Source organism: Nicotiana tomentosiformis, chromosome 3 (genome assembly GCF_000390325.3).
Source record: "Nicotiana tomentosiformis chromosome 3, ASM39032v3, whole genome shotgun sequence".
Taxonomy (NCBI): Eukaryota; Viridiplantae; Streptophyta; class Magnoliopsida; order Solanales; family Solanaceae; genus Nicotiana; species Nicotiana tomentosiformis.
Window position 1 is genome coordinate 143,340,252 of NC_090814.1, and position 21,039 is coordinate 143,361,290.

Genomic DNA, 21,039 nt, shown 5'->3' on the forward strand with positions numbered 1-21,039 from the left:
GGATATCTGTTCCTTTTCCTCGGGTTATAAAAGACTGATTATACCGTTACAATGTGCGTTATCAATACTTGTAGTAATTCCCAAATTTCCTTTGGAAGCTGCATTGAAGTAGATGATTGATCATCCTAAATTACAAAAACTGGCAAAAGTAACTCGGTTAAAAATAGCATGTACAAGAATATAACTGCATGGATTCTTGAATTACAACTGAGAAAGTTGCTACTTTACTACCGCTAAACTTGCAATTTAAGTATATCCCTAGGATGTCAAAATCTTTACAGCAAAAATGGGCTAAGTTACAAAAAAGCTCATCTCCCTTTCAGTTTCAGCAGTGCTCCATTTGGTTAAGTATCATATCTTCAAATTTCATGTTTGGAACAGTGTCTCAAGTAGTTTTGGCGAAGACAAACACGCGACAGACTTGAACTGTTAGCAGAGGAAAAAAGAGACTTATTAGGACCATGCACAATAGTAACAACTCGAAACAAATAGAACTCTGAGTATTAAGATGAAATCACTTGGGATAGACTCAATAATACTAACTTTGAATAATAACATACAAAAGTACCTTATCTTGCCGGTATTTAGCACGTATGGCATTTAGAGGGCAGTTTTCTGTATTCAATTGTAAGCCTTGTAATGCAAGAACTATGGTTTTCAGATCCCGAGCCTTGTAATATGTGTAGTACTCCAATGTCGAATTCTGTTAGGGATGCAGGCATAGGTTCTACACATCAGTAGCAGGAAAAGCTAGTGAAATAAATGTAAACAAAACAGCAAGAATTCAGGGAGCAAACCCATGGGTGCATTGACTGATCTAGTGTCCATCTTGCAAGGAATACAGATGATGCAGCAATAGCCGAAGGGACGAATTTCAAGAAGCCATAGTCGACCAATGTCAGTTCAGCTAGATAATTAGCCAAGCACTCTAGCTCCAAACTGGGATTCTGAAACCATGTATAGTTCAGCAACCACGGTTATATTTCAGTAAAAAGAGAAAAGATTTGTTATCATTCAGGAAATCCAGTGATGCACATTAAGATATTACCTTGTAAGAAGCTTGTGCAGCTCTTAAAAATCTCCTGCAAATAGCATCATACATAAGAAAATGAAGTTCTAGTTTTCACAAAGACAAAATGAAAAGAAATAGAAGTAAAACTATGCTGTTATGGATCAAGAGGGCGGGCAAGTCGCTAAAGTAAGTACCTAAGAAAGGTCTTTGCAGTTGGACCTGAGAGTTGGAAACCAAGAAACTTCAGCGCAAGACTCTCCATCGCCAGGACCTGATCTACTTTACATTGTCAGAAACTTCAGTTTGTTCAAGTAGTATTATAATAATTATCAGACTTTGTAAGATCGTAGAGAAGGGAAGGGGGACGGGAAGGTGTCAACATTCTTCTTTGGTACAGCCATGAGTTTTCATGAAGATGTAGTATTTTCAAGTAGCATTCGAGAAAATTAACTTCTGAAATCTACACAAAAAAATCATTGTGTTTTGACTATCATGATCCTGAGTAGTCAAAACTTGAAAGAGCAGTATTCTACCTCACTTTTTGTGTAAGTATTGTCAGTGATAAAACAGCACTCCTCAACACGTAGAGGACGAATCTCTTCATATTTCCTTCAGAATTAAAAAGGAAAGCCACGTTCAGCCACCAGATACAATATATTTACCTTTATTCAGATATAAAAGGGAAAAGAATTTCAACTATAACTTGCAAAGTGATGGGACTAAAGGCTTGATATCATTTTTGTTACAGGTGAAGGTCACACTGCAAATGTGCTTACATAGGAGAATTTCTTCATAAGCACACATATCTTTGGAATAATGAGCTTGTCAGATTCTAAAATGAGAGGAGTGCTAAGATCCCATATTTCTTCGACTTTAGTTTCTTTCTCTTTGAAGTATTTCAAGAAAGTATTTTCCCAGAAAGTAATATTACAAAGAACCTATAGTAGTACAAACAGTTGTGCCGAGCTTACGAGGCAATTAGAATGCAAGTGATACCAAGGAGCTGCAGTTTTGGCCTTTCCACATAGTTTTGAGAGAGAAATAGATCGATGAAGTGAACGGCAAGATAGAGTATATCTGGCACCAACTTATATTCCTCGGACACCTGACACAAGATTAGACAATGACCTCAGTAACCAGCTTTCTTATGAATTAGCATTCTAAAATTAGCGGATAAACTTACAAGCATTATGAGATCAAAAGGAAGAGGGAGAGAGGTGGGATGCGTCCAACACAAAGTTGAAACTACACAGGCTTAACTAGCACCACAATTCACAAGAATCTTATGAATGCTTTTATCTTAAGAAAAAAGCACATAAGATCTTTACAATTCTCAAACCAATCTAAGATGAGATCAGCACTATATGATAAAAAATCAAAATGAAAATATGATATTGCCTGTCCGAGTAGATACTGTTAAGAAATTAGTTTATTTCCCATTTATCTGTTCAAGATGAATCATGTACTAATAATTAGAAAATGTCAGCATTGGAAGACATACACAATATGCTTTGACTATTCAATTTCTTTTTCTGAGATAAACACCAACTTACTTCCACAAGCCAGTCGACAAGGATTCCTCGCATACTTTGTGTGATATCTCGCTGGAGTGTTTCCATGAAATTTGATTGTGGCCTTTTAATTAGCTGGAGAAATACAAATCAGACTTTGTATTAGGATAAAGTTACAGTTCTCTACTGTCACCTGAAAAGACTAGGGAAATACTTGACACCATTATCCCAAAACAAGGAAATCTCAGAAGTTATACAAGTTAAGGTTTGGATTCAGAAATCTATGCATATAGTTATTAATATGCAGAGAAACATTCCAATAAGTAGGCAGCATACTCAGCGTCACTATTCTAGAGCTAAAGCATCCAGCATTCTTTCAAAAGTGAACATACGTCGAATGTACTAAATTGGTTACAGCTACCACTGATATTATAATCAAAAGTCGAGCATTGATGGAGATTTGTCTAACTTGAATTTTAAAGCAAAACGGTGAAAAAGCATCCTTGAGTCAGTTGTGCAAAGATGACCTTTGCCAAAGTGTCAGTTACTTTTTCATTCTAAAAGCTCCTAGCTGGAAAAAGGACCTATCTTGTCAGAGAAAACACAATTTTACAACAGCGTAAACAATGAAGAAATCCACAAGAACAGTGCAAGAATATCAATTCAACGAACCTCTGCAACCCGGAAATTGTTATATATCTCAAGAGCATATTGGCTGCATTGTTGTGGATCCTTTTGATCAGAATCAATGTCTATGAAGTCCAGCTTTGTTGATGTCGATGGTGCTGCATCATGAACAGCTTTCTCAACTGTTCCCATTAAAAAGTTCAATTATTTTAGTAAGCAAAAGGAGTAAAATAACAGACCAACATAGTTGCAGTAACATGGAAACACAGGAAAACTAGTAGATATAAATCTGTTCTCCAAAGAAAAATGTCAAAGATATAAATTTGCATACACACTACCCTCCCCAGACCCCACTTGTGGGATTACACTACGCTTGTTGTTGTTGTTGTTGTAAAGAAAAATGTCAAAGAAAGCATGATGGAGAACTCCTGTTAATTAGATTTAACGTAGAAACATATTCACTTAGTACTCAGGAATAAAGTACAAAGATAAGACCAAGGCTTCCTCTATGATTTATAAATGTTACTACAGAGAAATCATTTGTTATCGTTATCTCTCTTTCTTTATGATCCTGTATAGTCAGTACAACCACAAGTTATCACAAGTTGTATTGTTTCAGTGAAACAAATTAAAAAGGAAACTAGCATCGTCTTGAAAAACTTTTGATTTCTGTTGGATTTCCTTGCTGTTGTTCGATATATGCTATTCCCTGCAGTTAGTCAAATCAGGTGATATTCATAACTGGCTCAAATAGTACTTCTCATATTAGAAAGACATGCTCTCAGCCTACTTGGTGGTAACTTGGCTGGAAATTGATGGACCTCAGCGTCGACTGAAGTGGTCACTTTAGACACATTCAGAGAACTGTTTCCAACTCGCATGATCTTCTTCTGAAAATTATATAATAAACTAAATCAGATGATAAGAGGAATAACATGAACCAGCAGGAAAGCATACACAATATCGATGAAATAGAAGCACATAAAGACATAAATCCTTGAATTAGCTAATGCACCTTAGTATTCTCTATATGCAATATTTCAGATCAATTCAAAACTCTTTCTGATATTTAAGGACTCTACAACAGTCAAACTATGAAACTTGTTTCACGTTGTGTCAATTTTAACAACAACAACAACAAACCCAGTGAAATCCCATAAGTGGGGTCTGGGGAGGGTAAAGTGTAGACAGACCTTACCCTACCTTATGACGGTAAAGAGGCTGTTTCCGAAAGACCCCCCGTTCAAGAGAAGTAAAAATGAAGCAATAAACAAACAGTAGCAACAACAAGGTAATAAGACACGGGATTGTGTCAATGACAATGTAGATAATATAAGTAAAACAGAAGAACTACTAACTGGGACTTTGGCAGCATTGAGGCAGTCTCCCTTTGAACTCTTGCAACATAGATTTGTGACATCCTTAAGCACTGCCCGGCATTTCTTCTCCACAAGTGGAGCATTCTTCTTCCTCTCCCTGAGGACTGCTGTGTTAGAATTTATCTGCAGAGAACGTTTCTGACCCCGTGGGTTTGGCAGTTTTGCGCAACGTGCAAGCATGGATTTTTCAGGGGCAGCAGCTCGAGATCTTGTAATTCGAACCATGGACTCGTTTTCAGCAGAGATTACTGAATTTTCTCTCTTCATAGTAAGTGGAGGCATGGAAATAGGCTAGTCAATTTGCTCTTAAGTTGAACTGATCGCTCATTTACCTGCAAACTTGTGAAAATTAGTAACATGTGATATCAATAATCATGCAGCTCAAGAAAAGTACATACTAAGAGTGGCAACAGAATTTTAATTCACATCTATCAAAGCAAGTGAAACTATGATTAGCATAGATTACCATAAATTTTTGTTTTCTTGCAGCAAAAGAAACTGTACTCCCTAATTCCTATTTTTATCAAACTATATTGACATAACATTTCCTTAAGCAGATTTTGGAATTAGCCAAGGAAAACTTTTAGCTTCAACTTAACTAAATTTTGTTACCATAATAGCTCTATGACCTTGCTCATAAGAAACGGTCCAAGATTCAAGAATTCAAATTCAGAATATAATACCAATCAAAATGACGTGCGCACAAGAAATACCCAAGATTCCATACTCAAATTCATAAAAATTATAATCCACTTATGAAAATGTTTTCAATTTAAACAGCAGGCACCTCACATCAAGAATTCAAAATGTTGCTCAAAATCAAACTACACTCTCCTAAAAGTAACGTTCAAAATACTTTCTTTACCAAACATCTACACACTTAAAACCCAAAAAGGAAATCCGCCTACATTCTTCTTCTTTATTTACACAACCACATCTTGAAAACTCCAAGAATTCAAATTTATTAGACAACTCACTTGAATCAAATAGAAAAAAATAACAATGTAAAAACGGCGACTTAAAATTTCATTATTTCAAGAAACTACAGAGACCATATTAACAATGTTATTAAATAAAAAAAGTAGATTAGGTACCTTGTTCTGCAATCTCAGCTTCAAGAAAGTGATCAAGAAAAAAATGGAGATTGAACTGTAAGAGGCGGGCTGTTGAGTTTAAAGTTCAAACTCAAGAAATAGAAAGGATGAGAAAATACAAATAAAAAAGAAAGTGAAATTAGATATCCAAATATATATATTTCTTTATCTTGGATTTACAGTAATGGCCTCTGACATAACAGAAAGAGGTTTGACTCGTTTGACCAAAACGGTTTTATAGGAGGAGACGAGGAGTTGTTTAGTTTAATATGTTTGGTTATTATAAGGTAACCCGGTCTAAAATGTAAATTGCAAAGGCCATCCTAGCTGGCTATTTTATTACCGACTTACCCCCCCCCCCCCCCCCCCCTTTGTGAAAATTATACACATTTGGTCCTTATCTACACATAAATTTTAATTTAATATTGTTCCTCATGATATTTGATTAACCACAACTTTCAAGTTACAACTGATTGAAAATGTGCTTTCCGAATGATTCCACCAATGTTCTCAAAAGTTAAAATGAATTGTGCAATTGTTACTTGCTACGTTAAATAAAGTTTAATTTGGTATTTTTACTCACACTATTAGGAAATATATTATACACTATCATTTTTGAAATCTATTTTGCTCAAAATATGAGAAAAAAATCAATAATATTTTCCCTAAGTACACCACGAGCTGACATAGTTTTGTACTTGAATATTTGTAAGATGAATGAAAATCCATATACGATTGTGCGACAAAGAATGATAATAGAAAATATAAAAAATTCTTAATTAATATTCTCTTGCATTGTAACTTAGCTACTGTTACACCTCACTACGTCAAAATTATACAATGAGCTACTAAAGTGACCTTAATGCCATATTTTTAGCATACTTAAACCCAGTGATAGACCCAAGTGGTGGATAGCGGGTTCAATTGAATCCCTTTCACAAAAAAATAATAAATTAGGATTAAAACTGTGTAAATTTTGCATAAATATTTTATTTGAACTCACTTGATAATTACTATTTTACTACTAAATATATATACTTCTAAGATTGAACCCGCTTGCACAAAATTCTGGGTCTGTCACTGCTTAAACCATAATTAATGAGTCATCTTATGCGTATCTCAACTGCCAACTTAATCCTAACCACAAAATTTAAGGGACAAGTGCACAAATAGTCATTTTCAAGAATGTTATTCAGGGATTAGCCAGTACTTATTTTGTATTAAAATTTTAAATTAAAAATCTTAACTTCAGGACATTTTAGTCTTGAAAAACACAAATTAAGGATGCACTAGCTAATTCCTAAATAACAACCCTTTAGAGTTGCTACCTAGTTTCTACGAAATTTAAAGATGATGGACTCATACTTAAGTGTTGTAACTAATTCCAACCTTATATTTCTAGATTACTCGCATACCTCAGCCACTAGGTCATCCCATTGGAGACAGGTGCCATGTTTCAATTGTATACCATAGCACGTCCATTAAGTGAAAATACCCTGTCCCTTTGAAGTCCATATTTTTAGCTTAGCTAACATCAACCTATAATTAAGTGGAGAACGACATAGGGGCAGGCCGATTATCTATCAAGTTTTAAATCGTGTGCCATTAAACCTCGGCAATTTCTGACAACCTGGTAATTGACCTATATGTATAAATAGTTCCAAGAGACAGGCTCAGAGATATATCGAGACACTTCCACTATCCATTTAAGAAAATCAGGTACATATGAGTACTTTATTTGAAACTATACAAATGGCAAGTTTTAGCCTGCAATTCCAATGATCAAGTTGCAAAGCTGAAAACCCCTTTCAATTATTAAGGATTAAAAGTGTCTTTTCCTGTGTTGTTGATGGACACCATTGTTGATGACTGGTGTCCAGGAGAACAAGCTGATACTAATTTTTACTCGAGAAAATCATGAAACCATTCCACTATTTACCAGTTCTTCCAAACCTTTTTTGAGCCTTTCGGCAGCTACCCGGCAGTCCTTTTCGATCAATCCTCCAAACGAGATCCTAACATGACCTGGACAACCGCTGGAACTTCCAGGTATCAGGACTATTCCATGCCTCTTAGCTAGCCAGTGAACTACTTCGAAGTCGTTCTCGTATTTATCTGGAAGCTTTGCCCACAGGTAAATGGCACCTTCTCCCCCTTTAACAGCTCCATCTCCCAAAGGAGATAAAGCTTCTAGGAGTAGCTCTCTGTTCTTGACAAGGTCTTTTACTTGATCAGTTACCCACTCTGGTCCCATTTCCATCGAGTAAAGAGCGAGTCGTTGAGAGATTATAGAAGCACAAATAGGTATGTTGTCCTGAACTTTTAGGAGTTGAGCTGCGAGCCCCTCCACTTCCGATGGGTATGCTATCTGCATCCATTAAGACACACAAACAGGTTTTAGTATTTTGTGAGTTTAGAATCTGGAGTAAACATTCAGTACAAAAGTTCGCGGAGGAATTCACTGCAAAATGTATGTGTTGCAGAAAAAAAAAAAGTAGTAAAGCAATTATGTCTCAATTTCAATAAGTCTCATCCGTTGGAACAACTTGCTTTTGTCGCGAAAGGGAACTTAAATTTGGTAGTGATTGAGACCAATTTTATACCATATAATCCCAGCAGATTCCTCAGTCAGGCACAAATGAAAGCATGCAAAAGTATTCTTTAGAAAAGTTAATGACTGGCAAGGTGAGATTAATCAGAGGTGGCGTACTTACTGATTTTTTAAAATAGATGTGCGAGTAAAGACAAGAGGGAGTTCACGAGGCAAGGAGATGCATTTGCGGAAAACAAAGAAAAATCATCTTTCAAACACTATCAAGAGTCAGCCAGCAGAATAATAATCACTTTTTTGCCTGACAAAATTTTTATGTCTAAATATAAGTTAGAACAAGCATCACTTACATATCCAACTCTCCATCCCATCATCCCATAAGCTTTAGAGAAGGAAAAGATGTTGACTATGTGGTTTCCTTCTATGCAAACATGTTTGCGATCATCATACATGAAATACCTGCAAATGACTTGCTACATATATATAAGAACATATCATTCAGGAAAAATACTAAATCACAAGCAAAGTGTACTGAACAAAGTTACAAGAAAAAAGAAGGAACAGAGACGATGCTTGATAGAATAAGATAAATGCATTCATGGAGGAGCATAGACTCAATAGCAACGTGTCTTCATAATTTAGCTCTTCACAAAGCCAACTTTCCAGGTCATCTAATAATTGAGAACAAATAGCAACAAATGGCCGAAAATACAGATAAAAATCTTAGACATGTTCAGTGAAGTGTAATGACAAACTGGTTGCTTACTGGACTCTGAAAACTAAGATTCAGATTGATTTCTCTCTCAAACAAATTTAAACCTGATCATTCTGTCACCTCAGCTATTCCTTTCCTTCTCTTCTTAGCAGTTACAATTATCATGCAACAGATCCCAGGATAGCATAAATTTTGTTGCCTATCAAATTTAGTGCAGTCTGTAGTTTCTTTACCAAACTAGTCCTAGTGTATTGCCAACTGTTTGAAACCAACACCCCTAAAATGTTGGATACGTATGTTCAGTTTCACAAAGCATAAAAAAAGTTCTCATAATGCAACAAAAACCAGCAGTATTTTAGGACCACTCCATTCAACAATTACTTTCCTCATCATCTTTAATTCTAAGACCGTCATCATTCGTCCATGGACGAGAAAATGAAATGGCAGCAGTCATTAACAGCAGGTTCTCAAGTCAATATGAGAAACTAAAAGATTCATATACGACAAGAAAAAACACTTACTCATAAGTATTATCAATTACGAGCCAACATCCCGCCTCTTTACAAATATCAGATATCCTCTATATGACCAAAAAAACAACCTTTTAATGTTTCAATAAAGTAAAAAATCACAAAAGAATATCTACTGAATTTTGAATAACTGACGACTTCGTTCCATCCATTCATCTATAAAGATGAGATAAAGACCTTAAGAAGGGACTCAGGCATATATGTTCCTGATGGATTCCCCGGATTAACAACAGTCACAAGCTTTGGGGTTGGTACAGTGTTCTTTAGAGTACTCTCCAACCAGTCTGAAATTGAGAAATCATGGAATATGTTAATGGATACACAATGAAATAAAGAAGCAGATAATGTTTGAAACTCTCAAGTCCATTATGCAAAACGGTGATGATATTCTGGTTAACAGTATGCATCAAAGTATCAAACTATAAGTTATAATGTACCCAAATCAGATAGTCAATTGGGCATGAGGCTAACTACTTTTTTCTTTTATCTTTTTTCTTTTGGGTGGTGTGGGGTGAGGTGGCATATTATGAACAAATAACCAGAAGCGATGGCGAGAAGAATATAAACCATTTGCGGTAACAGCAAATGGTCACTCTCACTTAACTGGATCATTGTCAACTGGACAAAAGACAGAAGGAGTGCTCTCCAGACAACAGTCTAAAATCCTAGACCACTATTGAAGTAGTTTTAGATTCAGAGTAGAGGAAATTTGTGAGAAGTTTCAAGCAATGGGAAAACAAAATAACTCCTAGTAAATATGGATGATTACGATCAATTGCCAAGTGGTAAAAGGATAAAGATAAAAATGCTTGGGCATTCAAACTTGGCCATGCAAGCTAGCACAGAAGAGATATATATAGACACAACATCTAGTATAATCAATCTTAAGGTAAACTAATGGAAGGAACCTGCATCCGGATGAAGTGTCTTTGCATCACCAGGACCCACCAGAATATCGGTAACACCTGTCATCTGGAACGACATGTATGCATTGAAATAGTATGGTGCAAACATAATGACTGAATCGCCAGCATCACACAGTGTGAGAACGACGTTTACAAAAGCCTGGAATTATTTAGTTTAAGGCTCCATTAGAGATTTCTTAGCAATGGGTATACAGCTAGCCAAAAAGTAGTCACAAACAAAGAACAAATACATGTACACAAACTAATTCATCCTAAAAATGTAGCATTTCCATTCCACCACAAATGGCTCTTTGACATAGTTCTACTATCTGCATTCAGCTTAAGATAGAACATTAAAAGAGCAACGCCCTACCTGATTTGCGCCAGCAGTAACCATAACTGACGATTTATGTAAGCTATTTTCACGCCCCAACTGGAGAAAGGAACAAAGAAAGTATTAGACGGGAATAAGTAAAAACCGAAATCTCAATGAATGAACAATATGTGATTTGAAGAAATGAAATGAGCCCAATTTCATTTGCAGCCATAACTACTGTTTCACTAAGCAAAGTACCCTAAGCCACTCCAAATTTTGTTCAACTACCCACCACCTTATAAGATGCAAACCAGAGTAATCCAACTGATAAACCATACCTTTTTCGTCAATGCCTCCCTGAGCTCAGGAAGCCCCTCATCGGCACCATAGCGACTAACTGAAGGTTCCCAGATAATTTCTTTCACCTTATTTAGTGCTTGTGCAGGTGGTTGCCAGTACACTACCCCCTAAAAGGCAAAGAAAATAAAATAAGATGATCCCAAAATGGATAGACAGAAAACAAGGACATGCTATAATCAGGCAAAACAGAAAAGTCCACCCACTGACAGATAGTAATTTGTTTCTTCCTTTTGTTTACTCTTTGGTGTCGGTTCAGTACACTTCCTTGTCAATAGATTGGTCCTCAGAGTCCTGAGAGTACCAGTCCTTTCTAGACAGCCTAATAATAGAAGGATAACTAAGGGGTAACTAATCTCTCACAACTGATTATTCTTCTGTATCACTGCATACTTATTGGTTAACCAAAAAAAAAAAAAAATCAAAAGAATAAAAGTATGATAAGTCGTTCCTCCACATGAAAAGGACAAACGGGCATGGAACATACTAGAAAGGAAGTTTTGTAACCCCAATGATTATGGGAGAACAACAACAACAATATCAACAAAAAAAAAAAAATTCAAGGCGCGTACTCAAACCTTACCCCTAGGTACAAAGGTAGAGAGATTGTCCAATGATCATGGGAGAAACCCGAGAAAATTTCTTTTGCAAAACCAGAATTTCAGGCAATTTAACTTGACTTCGCAAACATCAGAGAAATTTATGGATCAACCGTTCCTCCAGTAAAAGCTTAAGAAAGAATGCCGACCTTATACCAGCAGTGCTACATATGCTCTTGGTCCATAGCCCACCCACCTACCTACCCCTTTAACCCATTCTGAGCTCAGTGGAAATACATCCTTTAAATGGGAGGGAAGTCCAATTGGAATTTTTGTTTTCCATTGCTGGCTTATTCTATATATTAAGCAATTCATATTTCAACTGAAGGAAATTAAAATTGATAACCTTAAGAATAAGTTTGGCAAAAATTCCAACACGTCAGACAAGTCAATTTAATCTAAGTTAATCTAATCAAGATTTTGAAGTGCACAAAAGATGATTTGTAATCTTAGAACAACAAGGATGAGTAATCACAGTTCTCAAGTTTTCGAACCTTTCAATTAAGAGTGGAACAATAAAATAAAAATAGTAGAAAACAAGGTACTCTAAAACATTGGAGAAAGTAAACAAACCTGAGCTAGAGAAATACAACCTTCAACACCTCGAACCAATTCTTGTATCTACAAAATTGCAAAACACACAAAAAAAAAAACAGCATATCTATTATGAAAAAAAATCCAATCTTTATCATCCCATTAATGCACAGAAACCTAAACCAAACAAAAAACAACATATCCAATCAAAGGTCAGGATTCACTTATTCCAATTACCTGAACCATAACTGGTGTATTAGTCAGCACTGCTCTCCTAGCCAGATTCCCAATAGAACCCATTTTCTCTCTCTAAAAAAAATTTAGTAGCAGCACAAAAGACCTTTTCCTTTCTGAAAATCTTAGCTTGGAACTTTTGAATATAAAAAGCGATAGTAAGAGATATACAAATTGGATCTTTTTGTGTTTAATTAATTGAGTAAATTTGACTGCAAGAGACAAACTGCAACTAGGGGAGTTAAAAGAAAACTTGCAAATAAAAGTGGAATAGCTGGCAAAGGCAAACGAACGCCAAAAAGACGGAACACGCTTTTTGTATTTTTCTGTTTCATCCACGTTATTATACCATAAGTTACGAATCTCTTTGACTGTAAGAAGTTGAACTACTGTCCATTAATTTGGTAGAGAAAATGAAGGAACACTTTCTTTGATTCTCTCTTTCTGTTTTTCTTTCTTCTTTTATTCTTTTCCTTCTTTAAATGGTGGTTTTCTTGACCCTATCTCCACCTACTGTCAATTCTTTGGCAGCCAAGCTGTATCACTTAAATCTCTAATTAAATTTATTTTTGGTAGGTAAATCTGTAATCAAATTCTAAAATGTTTACTATTAATTGTCTCCTTAAATGTTAATATAAGTAACTAGTACTAGTACGATAATATTAAAAATATGAATCTTACCAAATTATGATTTTACTTGTTTGAGCACACGAGATTATATTGCTTTAACAAAATTAAATTATCTTCTTTTTCTTATTTCAATACCCGATAGATAAACTCTATGATGTCATACTTTATTCTAAAAGTAATGTTGAACTATTCTAAAAACATAAATATTAGTAGAAATTCTTGATATTAAAAGATCCACGCCATTGTTTATATATATATATATATATATTTTAAATATTTTTTTATTTTTTTGTTCCCAAAGATATGCTTTCAGAAAATGATTTTGTTGAAGACAAAATAATTAATTTTCAAAAAATTATGTTCATTATTCTTGAAAATAGAATTTTATTTTTATGAAACAAAAAGCTCATTGGTACCCATGAACAACATGGGTTTATTTTGCTAATGGGTATTTTTTTTAATTGAAATTCAAAAACTAATGACACTCGACTCAAATATTTATCTTTTAATTCAGATTAAAAAATAATTACACTTAATTCAAAAATTAATCACACCCAATATTGTTATATTGCCAATTAATAATTGTCAAAAATTTACCATGTGACTTTTCAATAGCTTCGTCACTCAGCTTAATATCTTTATTGACTATTCTCCTCTTATAATAGTTCTTAAGATTGGTTATGCTTTAACACATATCTAAATGCTTAGTAGTCTATTTATCATTTATATGATATTTTATGATTCATTTCTTGCTAATGAATAAGAAGTGCTCGACATTCTTGACAACTAATTTTCAAATAACTATGTCAAGCTAAAAAAAAAATCCAATTGTACCTCATCTTTTTTCTTTATACCTATTAACAAAATTTATATAAAATTAAGGTAAATGAATCATATTCTCACGACCTAATTTTCTCTCCGTTGAGTATCGTAATGACACTTAGTATTAGGGACTAGGTAAGCCTAACACTTACTGAATAATAACAATAATTAAATAAAATCTAACAATTTATGAAATAGACCTCTATAAAATTTACAATTCCCAAAATCGGTAGTACAAGTCATAAGCTCTACTGAGTTACTAGAAAGCCTATAAATACAATTGGTTTGAAATAGAGGTAAAACAGTGCAAGTACAATATCAGAAGGTGACTCCGAAGTCTGCGAAGGCAGCAACAGGTTTACCTTGAGTCTCCACAACAAGATCTGTACAGCTAGCTAGCGATCAACTGACTCCAATTTATCTGGCTCTGCACAAAAATATGCAGAATTATAATATGAGTACACCACAGTCGCTACCCAGTAAGTATCAAGGCGAACCTCAGTGGAGTAGTGACGAGGTACAGTCAAGACACTCACTAGTCAAATAACATGTGCCATACAAAATAATCGAAAACAAATAGCAGTGATAGCAACAATAATCTACTAGTGATATAAACAGTAAGACAACAAAAACACCATAATTATTACTCAGACGAATAAGAAACACAAGTACAACTAATTAAACAAGTCTTTCATATATAATTTTTCCCAATAAATACCCTCCAAATATTTCTCTTCAAATAAGTATCCTTCGAATATAAAACTCTTTCAAACAAATATCTCATATCATAATCATAAAATATGGTTCTCGACTCCATTTCATATTTTTACGGCACCTCATGCCCATATCTCTATCACAACCGCACGGATAACTCTCGTGCCAAATATGTCTATACATAAAATCCGCACGATTAATTAATTTTCACTAAAGTAAGGTTATATTTTTTTTAAACCAAGTAAAAATTCAACAAAGAAATGAGCTTATTTTAGAAATAGTTTGAGTAAAGAAAAATGACATTTAAATTTAAATAAAACATAAGATAATCTATTGCTTCGGATGCAAAACTTATTAATTTAAAAACATAATAGTAACTTCTTTTATTTAAAACAACTCAGTCATCAAAAACCGGTAAAAACCAGGAATATATAAATCTTCAGAGTCTCGTACTAAAAAGCCCAAGCCAACTCAATACAACAAAGAATACAAACACATAATAAAATTAAATAATACATCACGGCAGATCACAAGGATTGACCTATCACAGAAATACAAAATAACCAAAGACAAGTGCAACCATAGAGAGATGTCAACATAGGCCACTTCCGAGATACCGTCTCGTATTCCCAAAAGTAAATGCTAAACATGGGATCTCCCGAGGTACCGTCTCGTAGTCTCAAAAGTAAATATGCAAGACAGGGGGATCTTCCGAGATACTGCCTCGTAGTCCCAAAATAAATATGCAACAAACAACAATTCCCCAAGGCTATCACAAATCATCACAATTCAATTCTCGACATAGCCCACCTTATCTCGCTACGTGTGCAATAATAAAGTAAATGCCCGCCTTGTCTCGCCACACGCGCATAATAATATTTTTACCTTGTCTCACCACATGCGCAAACCAATATATATATATATATATATATATATATATATATATATATATATATATAATATATTTACCTTGTCTCGCCACATGCGCAAACCAAATATATATATATATATATATATATATATATATATATATATATATATATATATATATATAGCCCGCCTTGTCACGATGCATGTGCATAAATCAATAGTAACAATAGCACGGAAGAAATCTCGTGCAAACACCGAAATAAACCTCCCACAATATAACGTGCCAATATCATACTTCATAAATTGCACCTCAAGTGCTCAAATATTACAACATATCACATATTGCACATCAAGTGCTCAAATATTACAACATATCACAGATTGCATATCAAGTGCTCAAATATTACAACTAATCACAAAAATCAACAATACATTATTTTTCACAATAAGGAGCCCATGGCTCGACCATAATGTGCACAAAATCTTAACAAATATATCCGGGAGTGAATAACTCAATAAAATAATATTTCACATAAAAATCAAGGTGGCAATCACATCAAATCATCATATAAAAATAAATCCAATAAAACAAGGATTTAGGCACGACAATTAAAGGATTTAATAAGTGCCAATAATTTCCAATTTAATACATAAGGGCGTCTAAGGATTTTAACCAATGTAATTTGCACATAAAAACCAAGTGCGTACTCGTCACCTCGCGTACATGGTTTTCAATTACATAAATTGCACATAAGACTCAATGCCAAAGGGAAATTTCTCCCACTCAAGGTTAGGCAAGATACTTAACTTTTTGAAGTTATGCCGATATTCCAAAAATCGCCTTCTTGCTTGAATTGACCTCCGGACAGCTCAAATCTATCCAGATTAATTGTATAACTTCATTAAAATTCATCGAAAATAATTCCGGATAATAATACGCTGACTTAAAAATTTATTCCAAAAAGTCAACAAAAGTCAACACGGCCTATCAGAATCCGACATAATTTTCATGAAATCCGAACACTCATTCCGATACAAGTTCAACCATACCAATTTTATCAAATTTCGATATCAACTCAACCCTCAAATCTTCAATTTAAACCAAGAGGGTTTTCTAAATCTTCCAACATAATTCACCAATTAAATGTTAAAAACAACCATGGATTCAGGTAATTTGACCAATATTGAGTTAAGAATACTTACCCCATTGTTTTCCTTGAAAATCTCCCGAAAATCTCCTCTTCCCGAGCTCCAATTTGGTAAAAATGGCCCATTTTCCAGAACTTAAACATTCTGCCTAGTGATTTCTTCTATGCGATCGCAGACAAAGTCTCGCGATCGCGAAGTGCAATTGCAAGCTGCCCAGAAAAGACTCTATGCGATCGCGGTGTCCTTCACGTGATCGCGAAGCACATGATCCTCAGCCCTACGCGATCATGGATAGACACACGCGATCGCATAGAGCAAACGCGTGGCCAAGCCTTCTGCCTCATTCTTCTATGCGAACGCAACCTAGCCCACGCGTTCGCGATGCACAATGTTCTCAAGCTACGCGATCGCAGTTCCCTGCACGCAATTTCATAGAGTAAAATCTCCACTGCCCACTTAAGCCTACGCGATTGTAGACCTTCTCACGTGATCGCGTAAAAGAAAATTAGACTTGAGCACTAGAAAATTTCAGCAAAATACCAAGTCCAAAAATTGATCCGTTAACCATCCGAAACTCACTCGAGGCCCTCGGGACCTCAACCAAATACACCAACAAGTCTTAAAACATCATACGGACTTAGTCGAAACCTCAAATCATATCAAATAACACTAAAATCATAAATCACACCCCAATTCAAGCTTAATGAAACTTAAGAATTTCCAACTTCTACATTCGATGCCGAAACCTATCAAATCAAGTCCGATTGACCTCAAATTTTGCACACAAGTCATAAATGACATAACAGAGCTATGAAAATTTTCAGAACTGGATTTCAACCCCGATATCAAAAAGTCAACTCCCCGGTCAAACTTCCTGAAAATTCAATTTTCGCCATTTCAAGCCAAATTTCACTACGGACTTCTAAATAATTTTCCGTACACACTCCTACGTCCAAAATCACCATACGGAGCTATTGGAATCATCAGAATTCGAAATCCAAGGTCGTTTACACATAAGTTAAATCTCCGGTCAACTATTTTCATTTAAGCTTCTAAATAGGAATTGTTCTTTTAATTTAATTTCGAATATTTCGAAAATCAAACTCGACCACACCCGCGGGTCATAATACATATTACGAAGCTGCTCAAGACCTTAAGTCACTGACCGGGACGTTAATTCTTAAAACGACAACTCAGGTCGTTACATTCTCCCTCTCTTAAACATACGTTCATCCTCGAATGTGCCAAGAACTATTCTGATGACATTAGATTGCTGAGTGCATTATTTCACACATGCTCACGGGTGATTCTATGTCACCGTAAATTTAACAGGGGTCCGACAACATCATCTCAGTGGAGATTATTTCTTTTATTCACACTTACAAGCCTTTAAGCCAATTTCTTACACTCCAAATAAATTTTAAATTCATTACATCAACACACGGTATTAGTCCCAACCGGCTGCAACAAATTCGTGCCTATGCAAACATCACACGCATGTCCATAACCACATCTCTGGTCATAATAGCTGTTTATAATTAATTTCAGCATCCTCAATTAATCTCATATTCACCAAAAATCTCATTTCAACTTTTCGTAACACTGACAGCAACACGCGAGGCATGAATATCTCATAATTATTTACCCAAACTAATGAGTCACATTTAAGCCACCCGGGCACTCACCTCGTAAGTTAAAACTCAATAATTACAGCACAATTATGGCTAAATATGCACAAAAAGATATACAAGAATTATCAAATAATTCCATCAGGCATGACTCCCTATTAATATTATAGTACGAATTTAAATTTCACAAAGGGAGAATTTAAACTCATAAAAATTTTCACCACAAGGACCTCGTCCTTATACAACTTCTACCGTGGCTTATAGCCCGATTTAAATATTTCACATCATATAAAAATGCGAGGATCTCGTCCTCAACTCCGAATCACAAGTATTTTGCACATTGTGCCAACTGAAATTTTCAATTTCCTTTCTTTCTTCTTTTCAATATATTTCATAAACAGTTTTCATAACACATAATGAACCCTCATCCCGGTAGGGCATATAATTCATAAAATTGAAATCAATTATTCCGAAATCACATCAAAACCCATTGTAGTGAATAATAAAATTACTTTTGGACTTATAGCCCTCATTGGTGCACAAAATAAAAATGATAGATACGGGCTAACATCATCAAATCTCCCCAACAAGGATAACATATAAGTGGGTCACAAAGTTACGAAGTTCATCCATAAGCGGAGCATAATAGGAGGACTCGCCTAAAAATTTAGAACCGGATGAAATTAAGGAATATATCCTTTTATAACAGATCAGGATCATACCTGTAACGACACCACCTGGTGTAGTGGCCTCAGCCACACCATAACAATTATATCAATTGGCTAGGCCTCCCCCTCTAGGGCACCCTCTACCCGCCTGTCCTCCCATCCCTAACTGGCTGTGCACGTGGAGTAGTAACTGCATTGGGGCCCATAGCCTAAGTGTTCTGATAAATTCCACCCCTCCCAAGTTTGGGAAAATCTCTCATGATGTGCCTAGTATCACCACACTCATAACAACCTATCTGAGGTTGCGGCTGCTCGTGCTGAGTCTGTGCCGGATAGCTGAAATAACCACTTTAAGAATCTTGTGCCAGTGGTGCACTAAAAGTATTAATTGGAGCACTATGAGTACTCTGAATTATGGACTAGGCTGACCGACTGCCTGAGCCTCCGCCATGATGAGTCATAACTGTAGAGTAGAATCTACTAAATCCTCCAGGGTTTCGAGACTTTTTGGCCTCCTTAGACTCCTTCTCCTCACTTCGAACATGTTCTAACATCCTGGAAGTCTCTACTACTTGCTGAAATGGAATGTCAGTCTGCAACTCTCGAGCCATACATATTTTAAAATCATAATCAAGCCCTTCAATGAATCTGCGGACTCGCTCTCTAACTGTAGGAACCAAGATAGGTGCATGACGGGCTAACTCACTGAACCTGATAGCATATTATGACACCGTCATGGTGCCCTGACGCAACCGTTCAAACTTTGTGTGCCATGCATCCCGGAGAGTCTGGGGAACAAACTCTTTCAAAAACATCTCCAAAAAATAAGCCCAAGTTGGTGGTGTGGCATCGGCTGGTTTACCTTCTTCATAAACGTGCCACCATTGATACGCTGCTCTTGACAGCTGAAATGTAGTAAAGGCAACTCCGCTCACTTCCACAATACCCATAGTGTGGAGAATACTGTGACACATTTCTAGAAATCCCTGGGCATCCTCGGTAGCTGTGCCACTGAAGGTAGGTGGACTATACCTCTTAAATCTCTCAAGTCTCTTTTGTTCTTCTTCTGATGCCTCTGGCCTGACCTCAGGCTGAACCGGAATAACAGGATGTACTGGTACTATACTCGGAACCTAACCAATATGAACCTGCTTCTCTGGAGTATGGGCAGTAGGAGTCTGAGTTACTCCCCCAATCTGTGTAATATTTGGTACAACAGAGATCAATCCCGCCTGAGTTAATGTACCAAGCATATTCAAGAATTGTGCTAAAGTCTCCTGAAGGCCGGGTAACAACAGGTGTTTCTGGTACCTGTTCCCCAACTAGAGCTACTAGCGGCTCCTCAACTGCTGCTCTGACAGGTTCTCTAGTTGCGGCACGTGTCCTTCCTCGACCTCTACCTCGACCTCTTGTGGCCTTAGCAGAATGCGTGGGGTGCCTACTCAGCTGACCCGGTAGCACGTGTTTTCACCATCAGTGAGAGAATAGAGATACAAAGGCTCAAATTCCACAATCAACAAATTCCGCACGATAGGAATGAAAGAAGTGGAAATTTCCTAACAGTTCTGTAGCCTCTCGAAGATAAGTACAAACGTCTCCATACCGATCCGCAAGACTCTACTAAACTCGCTTATAACTCGTAGCATCTATGAACCTAGAGCTCTGATACCAACTTCTCACGATCCAATTTTCCCTCCGTTGGTGTCACGGCCCAATTTCACCTATAGGTCGTGATGGCGCCCAACATTACAGCTAGGCAAGCCAACTAATAAGTTAAACATATATCAATTATTTTCAGAATAATTTTCTAAGTAATTTTATTCTTTTACTAGCAATATTAAAGAGAATAGAAAAGATACCGATTAATTTAAATTCAAGAAAATAATACCAATTCCAAATTCTACCAATGTGTGTGCCAAGACCTGGTGTCACAAGTGTAAGAGCATCTAGTAGATTATACAAAACTCCAAATACTGTCTGAAATAAAATAGACAGAATGTAAATACAAGAAGAGACACTGGTAGCTGCATAACGGCTCAGAAAGGCAGCTCACCACTACGCATCTAGATAACGTGGGTGTAAGATGATAGGTCCTCCACTAGTACTTGCCTCAGGTCCTGCACAAAAAGTGCAGCAAGTGTAGTATGAGTACGTAAACAACGTGTATCCAGTAAATATCAAGCCTAATCTCGAA

General features: G+C 36.0%; 2 protein-coding genes across 2 annotated transcripts; both read right to left on the bottom strand.

Moving 5' to 3' along the window:
• Positions 1-99: 99 nt before the first annotated feature.
• On the bottom strand, positions 100-5,827 carry LOC104109897 (cyclin-A2-4). Its single transcript, XM_009619276.4, has 12 exons — positions 5,624-5,827; positions 4,509-4,861; positions 3,941-4,040; positions 3,196-3,332; positions 2,566-2,658; positions 1,984-2,117; positions 1,546-1,621; positions 1,207-1,283; positions 1,049-1,082; positions 798-947; positions 569-703; positions 100-426 (listed from the first exon to the last, which is right to left on the bottom strand). Exons 2-12 carry the CDS (start codon positions 4,809-4,811, stop codon positions 367-369), a joined length of 1,299 nt encoding a protein of 432 aa, XP_009617571.1. The 5' UTR covers positions 4,812-4,861; positions 5,624-5,827; the 3' UTR covers positions 100-366.
• A 1,482-nt stretch (positions 5,828-7,309) lies between these two features.
• On the bottom strand, positions 7,310-12,701 carry LOC104109898 (aromatic aminotransferase ISS1). Its single transcript, XM_009619278.4, has 9 exons — positions 12,368-12,701; positions 12,170-12,217; positions 10,979-11,107; positions 10,698-10,757; positions 10,328-10,484; positions 9,597-9,703; positions 9,411-9,469; positions 8,525-8,633; positions 7,310-7,991 (listed from the first exon to the last, which is right to left on the bottom strand). The coding sequence occupies exons 1-9, from the start codon at positions 12,428-12,430 to the stop codon at positions 7,539-7,541; spliced, it is 1,185 nt and encodes a 394-aa protein (XP_009617573.1). The 5' UTR covers positions 12,431-12,701; the 3' UTR covers positions 7,310-7,538.
• Between the last annotated feature and the right edge of the window lie 8,338 nt (positions 12,702-21,039).